At 42.8% G+C, this 8605-nt stretch overlaps 1 protein-coding gene across 1 annotated transcript; it reads left to right on the top strand.

The window, feature by feature from the left end:
• The first annotated feature begins 4723 nt into the window (after positions 1-4723).
• On the top strand, positions 4724-7923 carry LOC118372935 (parvalbumin-2-like). The gene is made up of 5 exons (XM_035758970.2): positions 4724-4818; positions 5616-5685; positions 5813-5945; positions 6846-6955; positions 7626-7923. The coding sequence occupies exons 2-5, from the start codon at positions 5625-5627 to the stop codon at positions 7649-7651; spliced, it is 330 nt and encodes a 109-aa protein (XP_035614863.1). The 5' UTR covers positions 4724-4818; positions 5616-5624; the 3' UTR covers positions 7652-7923.
• Positions 7924-8605: the final 682 nt, after the last annotated feature.

Here is an 8605-nt window from a genome sequence, read left to right as displayed (position 1 = left end):
TAGAGTAACAATGATCCAAGGTTTTACCACCCCTGGTTGCGCAATCGATATGCTGATAAAATTTAGGGAGTCTTGTTTTCAGATTAGCTTTGTTAAAATCCCCAGCTACAATGAATGCAGCCTCCGGATAAATGGTTTCCAGTTTGCAAAGAGTTAAATAAAGTTCGTTCAGAGCCATCGATGTGTCTGCTTGGGGGGGGATATATACGGCTGTGATTATAATCGAAGAGAATTCTCTTGGAAGATAATGCAGTCTACATTTGATTGTGAGGAATTCTAAATCAGGTGAACAGAAGGATTTGAGTTCCTGTATGTTTCCTTCATCACACCATGTCTCGTTAGTCATGAGGCATACGCCCCTGCCACTCTTCTTACAAGAAAGATGTTTGTTTCTGTCGGCGCGATGCGTGGAGAAACCCGTTGGCTGCACCGCATCGGATAGCGTCTTCCCAGTAAGCCATGTTTCCGTGAAGCAGAGAACGTTGCAGTCTCTGATGTCCCTCTGGAATGCCACCCTTGCTCGGATTTCGTCAACCTTGTTGTCAAGAGACTGGACATTGGCAAGAAGAATGCTGGGGAGTGGTGCGCGATGTGCCCTTTTTCGGAGTCTGACCAGAACACCGCCTCGTTTCCCTCTTTTTCGGAGTCGTTTCCTTGGGTCGCTGCATGCGATCCATTCCGTTGTCCTGTTTGTAAGGCAGAACACAGGATCCGCGTCGCGGAAAACATATTCTTGGTCGTACTGATGGTGAGTTGACGCTGATCTTATATTCAGTAGTTCTTCTCGACTGTATGTAATGAAACCTAAGATGACCTGGGGTACTAATGTAAGAAATAACACGTAAAAAAAAACAAAAAACTGCATAGTTTCCTAGGAACGCGAGCGAGGCGGCCATCTCAGTCGACTCGAAATTGAGCTCAGGTGCATCCCAACTTGATTAGAGTCCACCTGTTTGATTGGACATGATTTGAAAAGGTACACACCTGTCTATTTAAGGCCCCTCAGAAAGACAGTGCATGTCAGAGCTAAAACCAAACCATGAGGTTGAAGGAATTGTCCATAGACCTCCGAGACAGGACTGTGTCGAGGCACAGATCTGGGGAAGGGTACCAAAGAATTTCTGCAGCATTGAAGGTTCCTAAAAACACAGTGGTCTCCATCATTCTTAAATGGAATAATTTTGGAACCACCAAGACTCTTCCTATTACTGGCCGCCCGGCCAAACAGCAATCGGGGGAGAAAGGCCTTGGTAAGGGAGGTGACTAAGAACCCAATGGTCCCTCTGACAGCTCCAGAGTTCCTCGGTGGAGATGGAAGAACCTTTCAGAAGGACAACCATCTCTGCACCACTCCACCAATCAGGCCTTTATGGTAGAGTGGCCAGACGGAAGCCGCTCCTCAGTAAAAGGCACATGACAGCCCACTTGGAGGGCACCTAAAGGACACTCAGACAATGACAAAAGAGATTCTCTGGTTTGATGAAACTGAGGTTGAACTTTTTGGCCTGAATGCCAATCTTCATCCCTACGGTGAAGCACGGTGGTGGCAGCTGTTGGTTTACAACTTAGTTGCACAGACAGTAGGACATTCATTGATGCCTTGCACACTCTTTACTGCATCTAGCTGATCTAGAGTGTAATCATTAGTTCAACAGTTGCAAATGAGAGTTTCTATTAGATACATTTGGGTATATTTATCCCAGGTATATATTTATCCCCCTAACCCTAACCCACAAATGTGGGTATGTTTATCCCCGTTTTGAGAAACGATTTTCAACAGAATCGGCGGAATTAATACAGCTCTGATCAAGAGTAAACACAGTTCACTTTCATTACAGCCACCCTGTATTCCTTCTCACATCTATGTGCTCACCTCCTCTCATTTTTTCCCTTTATCACTTGTGGACGTCAATGCACAACACATCAGCTGTGTGACCAAACCATATCATAACTGCTACACACAGCCCACATTGTTGTCACCATATTAGCTAAAGTAACATCATAGTCAACATAGCTAAAATAACTAACGCGTTAGAAAACCCACTACAATCATGCAGTAACGTTACAGTGTACCGTCAGTAAGCAGTTACACCAGCGGGCCCCGGTGGCAATAAATTAATAAAACCAAAAGCTTACCTTGACTTGGAAGAGTTACAGTGTTGTGTTGGATAGTCATAGCCAGCTAGCTAACATAGCATCCCTCTGTTTGAGCAGGGTGTTTGAGAAGGCTAAACTAGCTAGCTGCATTTCCTAACAAAGTAAGTGAAACTGCAAGTGAAAAAAAATGTAAATCTCTCACTTTATATATTTGTTGCTTCTCCTTCATTAAGTCAATGTACCCATAAGAAGACGGAAGCTAGCTGTCCTCCGGATACATCATGGTGTTACCCTACAGAGTGCTGTTGAGGCTACTATAGACCTTTATGGCAAAATAGTATGTTTTAATCAATTATTTGTTGACGTGTGTCAATGTGTGTGTAAAAGCGAAGTCAGGTGCAGGAGAGCAGAGTATGATAAATAAAGTGTACTTTATTATAGTTCCAAACCGGGAGCACAACAAAACAAACTCGCTCAAAAAAACGGAACAATAACGTAAATGGGGAATGTTATTTTGTCAGCCCCCGCATCTCTCCAAACCTCTATATTTATGTGCGTCCTTAGGAGTGGTCGGGTTAAAAGCAGAATTTAAATTTCAGTTGGACCTTGTTTGCAATTGACCAATAAAATGATTTGAATTTTAATCTTACATTAGGGATGTTAGGTTGCCCATAGGGTCTCATGAATGCAGTATATCTTTGTGTATATGATTGTGGCTTCACAAATGTGGTTATATTAAGACTCAAGAAGTCCAATGAAAATGAAACTCAGTGAGATATGAACTAATAACTTCAAACGTCAGCGGTTTGTTTGGTCACTTGTCATTTTGCATTGTCCATTCTGCTATTAGCAAACGACTCCATCAGCCCAAAGAAGTTTTTTGCGATGGTGGGATTGCCCAAGAAGTCTCCCCTGAAATTGAGAAGATCTTCAGTGATCCTGGACCAGAACAAGAGTGGCTACATCGAACAGGATGTACAGTTGAGTCTCAATATAACATTCTTGAACCAATGATCAAAACAGCAGCTGATACTAAGCAGATATCACACTAAGAATTATTTTTCTTTAGTTTCTCAACAATTGATGCCTAATACAAGTACTTCTGATCCGTTAGATGGTTACAATCAAACACACAACATCTATACTGTATAGTGTACTGTATGTAATACTACTTTAATGTTTTGTGTTTCATGCTTGTGTGTGTATTAGGCTTTTCCTCCAGAACTTCTCCAAGGGGGCTCGTCCCCTGACAGCGGCTGAGACCAGAGCCTTCCTCCTGGCTGGGGACAATGACAGGGGTGGAAAGATAGGCTGGGACGGTAGAGTTACTAGGCAACGAGGGCCGGGGCCAGAGTTAACATTTGTGATTCTTGTGGCAGTTTCAGGATCACTGGATAAGAAACCTAGTTTGGCATGTGGTTGGAAAGTAATTAAATCTCTAAATTCTGCATATTGAAGGTTAATGAGCACATTTTCATTTTTGGTTTGTTTGTCTCTCTATCAGAGTTCTCCAACCTTGTCATGTCTTCATAAAGACATGCAGTGGAGGAAGATATGTATTTTGACAATTTTAAGACAAGCTGTACATGGTCTGTGTGAATCTGCTCAGTGCCTTCTTGGGTTGGTCCAGCCTCTGTCTGTCAGTACTAGTAGTATAATCTGAGGTAGTTTTGGCAAAGAAAAATATGATATTGTAAACCAACACAAATAAACAGTCTTTGGCTGAACCCTTGCCTCGCCTGCAGCTGTCTTTCTCTGTTGGAAAGTATATACATATACTGTATCTGGGTTTGACCATAAATAATGTAGCGCCTGTCTTCGTACGACACTGTGATGTATCCTAGCCATGTCATTGACAGGCTGGGCCTTACATGAGCATGTAGCCCAGGGTAAGGAGTCAAGTCAACAAACGTCTATATTCCTCTCATGTGTATCCAACTGCAGTAGATCATCCAAACCAGGTCATTTCCTCGTGATTATATGAAGGGCAGACGAGGGATTAAGTTTCTTGCTATAAACTGATAACTTTGGAACCTTTCAACTGTCAAGAAGATTATGTCTATGTTTCTATCAACAACAACAGCAACTTTTAACATTTTTAAATGAGACTGTACTGGTATGTAGGTGATTTAAATTGTTTACAAGTACAACAAGCACAATATCGTCTAGCATAAGAATGATGAAGTATAAAATTGAGGCCTACATCACATGAATACATCAATTTGCGGCAAACAGAGATGTTAGTGTCCATAATGGTTAATACTGTAATGTACACTAGCTTAAAACAGTTACAGTTGTATATAAATCATATAAAACTAAATGATGTGATTTGACATATACTAAATGGTTCATATCTGTTTTATGATGTAATACTTGTTCTACACATTCAGAAACTCAGAGGTTGCAGATAAGGGGTCATATTACAAAACCAATATGCATTGCAGGCATTTTACCTCCAACATGCAGCTGAATGAGTAGATGAGCTTGAGCCCAAAAATGCACGCCTTGCGTTTCACCAAGGACTGCGTGCATATCCTTAGTTGAAAGGATAAAAATAGCACAATTTGACTACTAGACACATTTTTCCAAAACTAACCCTAAGCATATGGTGTGCGTTACACCTTGAAGGGCGAGAGTATATAATGTGAGAGCTAAAGGAGAATTGCTTCATCCGGCCCTACACTGAGATACAACTGCCTCCTCGCCACTAATCTTCCAAAGGTGAGTTCCCTCAATCGGACTGATGTTCTAATTTACTGACCAACAATGGTTTTCAACAACACGCAAAGATCTTTATTTACAACCTCCACGGAATACATTCAATAAAAATGAAGAGGGAAACGTTTCTATCTGGAATGTGTTTGGAGTTGGAGTTTAATTTTTTTTAAATACGGGACTTCAAGCGTTTACCTGAGAGATGGAGATGGAGGACTTATGTCATGGTTTTGGCTCATGAGGAATGTCAGTTCGAGGACCACTCTAAAAAAGACTTACTGTCGCTGGCAGACATGTCTTACTCAATCTTTCTTTCTAAACCAATGCTTGTTCTCAATCTAAATTACCATGGCTGGACTTTCATGACAGTGAAAGTCCTATGTGAATCTTTGTGTGTGAATGGTTGAGAGACTAGAAACTGGTCTAGCAGAGCTAAAGGTCATGGGTCACAGCATACTACTGTATGTGTGCTGGCCTACTGTAGTTTCTTGCATTGGGGCACTCTGCCTTTGAGCACAGTGGAGCTAAGTTTGGAATGTAAACTTGTAGGATACAGATAAAACAGAACCAATGCTATTTCTTATCCATTTAAATCCATGAATCAACTAAATAATTAGTTAATTAATTAAAGAACATTTGAAAAAAGGTCTATCTATAAGCCTAAAACAGTTTTCTTGACAGTTGTGGTTATCAGTCAAAAGATAGTCTATGTATTTACTGTTAAATATTTATGTTCAGGACTTCGAAAATGTTTCTCTCACTCTCTTTTCTCTTCTCTCACTTTCTCTCTCTCCATTTCTCAGAATCTAAAAATGGCTTTCAAGGGAATGCTTAAGGATGAGGATATCGCTGCTGCCCTCAAGCATAGTGCAGGTGTGCTACACTTAATTGATTTATGACAACCAATGTCAGTGAAAGTGGAAGGGGCCATATTGACCAGGTTTAATCATCCATGAGCAGGTTGTGATGTTGAAATGACCACTGTGTTTATCCCTCACAGCTGCTGAGTCCTTCAACCACAAGGAGTTCTTCGCCAAGGTTGGCCTGACCGGAAAGTCTGCTGAGGATTTGAAGAAAGCCTTCTACTTCGTTGACCAGGACAAGAGTGGCTTCATTGAGGAGGATGAGCTCAAGTAAGTCTCATGTTGATTCAGTTGTCAAAGGCTACGTTACTGTCCAGTACAACGAAACACTACCCTTAAAACTGAAATTAATACCAGTGCATATCTTGACTATTCCTTGCTCTCTACCTACCAAGTCTCATATTCATTTGATTGCATAGGGGTAACATAAACACACCCTTCAACTGAAATGAACACCAGTAACCTCCATATTTGGGCTATTCCCTTCTGACTGACTATTCTGAGGCCAGAAATGTAAATCATTTCAACTAAAATAGATCCAAGGGTCAATTCGAGGGTTAAATGCATTTTTATTCAACTAATGAATTCAAAAGTCCTGAATTCACATAGGAAAATAGCACACAATTTTCAAAAAATGCCTCCTCCCTCTCTCCCTCCTTCCTCCCTCTCTCCCTCCCTATCTCCCTCCTTCCTCCTTCTCTCCCTTCCTCTCTCCCTCCTTCCTCCCTCTCTCCCTCCCTATCTCCCTCCTTCCTCCTTCTCTCCCTCCCTCTCTCCCCCCTTCCTCCCTCTCTCCCTCCCTCTCTCCCTCCCTTCCTCCCTCTTGCTCTCCCTCCCTTCGTCCTTGTTTCCCTCTCTCCCTCCCTCTCTCCCTCCTTCCTCCTGCTCTCCCTCCCTTCCTCCCTCTTGCTCTCCCTTCCTCCCTCCTTCCTCCTGCTCTCCCTCCCATCCTCCCTCTTGCTCTCCCTTCCTCCCTCCTTTTTCCCTCTCTCCCTCCCTCTCTCCCTCCTTCCTCCTGCTCTCCCTCCCTTCCTCCCTCTTGATCTCCCTCCCTTCCTCCTTCTTTCCCTCTCTCCCTCCCTCTCTCCCTCCTTCCTCCTGCTCACCCTCCCTTCCTCCCTCCTTCTTTCCCTCTCTCCCTCCCTCTCTTCCACCCTCCTCTTTCTCCAGGCTGTTCCTCCAGACCTTCTCTGCTGGTGCCAGAGCTCTGACAGAAAAAGAGACCAAGGCCTTCCTTGCAGCAGGAGATGTTGATGGTGATGGCATGATCGGAGTAGATGGTAAACAAATCACTTTTACACATTTCAATTAAACTATCAAACTAGCAACTATGTACTTTACCCTATTCAGTTGGCCAAGTAACTGTAACAAGTAACTAGGCCTCCTTAGTGGCACAGTGGTCTGAGGCATCACTACAGACCCGGGTTCAATCCCGGGCTGTGTCACAGCTGGCCGTAACCGGGAGACACATGAGGTGGCACAAAATTGGCCCAGCATTGTCCGGGTTAGGAGAGGTTTGGGCCGGTCGGGATGACCTTGTCCCATCGCACTCTACCGACTCCTTGTGGCAGGCCAGGCGCATGCACACTGACTTTGGTCGCCAGCTGTACAGTGTTTCCTCCGACACATTGCGCAGGGCTTCCGGGTTAAAGTGAGCAGTGTGACTTGGCAGGGTCGTGTTTCGGAGGACGCATGGCTCTCACCTCTCCTGAGTCATTATGGGAGTTGCAGTAATGGGACAAGACTGTAACTACCAATTGGATATAAAAGTACCCCTAAAAGTACCCCTAAAAATAACAACTGCTTTTATGACTTGTGTAACTACTAGTTACATATAACTACTTTTAAATGCCATGTAGGAATGAGGATTTTACGAGGTGCATTTTTTAAAAGATCTCATCAAGACCTGCCACTACAATAAATGTTGTTGTTTCCTCCTTGTTTCCACAGAGTTTGTCACCTTGGTGAACGCATAAGTCATCTACCATTGGCTTGGTTATCATAGAAACACAAATCTGCTGTTGAGGTTTTGTCCTGGCCCGCTGCCTGTCACATACTGCATCTTTTTTATATTCATTTTATTTATGAATGTCGCACAGACTGTTTTGACTGTAACCCCACACCCCCAAAGCGTGTTGACTGTTATGTTTTTTAAATATGTCTTATGTTCGCATTCAGCCGGTGTGCAAAAATTTACCACCATGCTTTTGCACTTTTAGAAAATTGAAATAAATTCACATTTGGATTATCACCGACTTCTGTTATTAATCGAACATTGAGTGTCACAACTGAGGAAGTCCTTCAAAGAAGTAAAGAATGTTTATTTAGAATATTAGAGTATATAGGACTGATTTAGCACTAGCTACGCTGGGATTCCCACCTGACATTATTCCCTGGAGTACAGAGAAGTAACTGTATATAGTGAACAATGCCATACATCATGTGAACACATGTTCACATAAAGTTCAAACAGGATCCACCGTCTGGCACTGCATATAGGAGACAGATATATGTTCAGCTCTGGCACACCTATAGCTGGTTCAGAAAGACACAGCCGCTGTCAGGACCTCTTGGAGCCAGCTCTTTAGGGGGCTGGCCAGCTAGAGGATCTCTGTTCAGTTAGAGCCAGCACATTCCAAAGGGCCCCAGCCAGTACCCGGCTAGGGTTTCAGAACTCCCAAGTTACACCATTTTTGTCAATGAGGCACATTTATGAATACGTTTCTCTCTCTCAGATATCAGACTGAGAGAATGTCATACTCGGTGACATAGAATAAGGCCATTTCTATTTATGAAGAAAGGGAAAGGAGAATTGAACAAATTACACTCTGAACATTTACTTGGAGATATTTGTTTCCAGCTAGAATGTACACAAACTGTATTTAATTATTTTTACATACTAATTGATGACAAGGTGGAATTTAGTCCAA

Source organism: Oncorhynchus keta, chromosome 2 (genome assembly GCF_023373465.1).
Source record: "Oncorhynchus keta strain PuntledgeMale-10-30-2019 chromosome 2, Oket_V2, whole genome shotgun sequence".
Lineage (NCBI taxonomy): Eukaryota > Metazoa > Chordata > Actinopteri > Salmoniformes > Salmonidae > Oncorhynchus > Oncorhynchus keta.
This window is presented reverse-complemented; position numbering and strand designations above follow the sequence as displayed.

What these genes read in the sequence shown, in the direction of transcription:
- LOC118372935 (XM_035758970.2), top strand. Translation starts at nt 5,625, where the DNA reads ATGGCTTTCAAGGGAATGCTTAAGGATGAGGATATCGCTGCTGCCCTC. An exon ending in TGCCCTCAAGCATAGTGCAG is followed by an intron (nt 5,686 to 5,812) that starts GTGTGCTACACT and finishes TATCCCTCACAG; the next exon opens with CTGCTGAGTCCTTCAACCAC. An exon ending in TGGCATGATCGGAGTAGATG is followed by an intron (nt 6,956 to 7,625) that starts GTAAACAAATCA and finishes TTGTTTCCACAG; the next exon opens with AGTTTGTCACCTTGGTGAAC.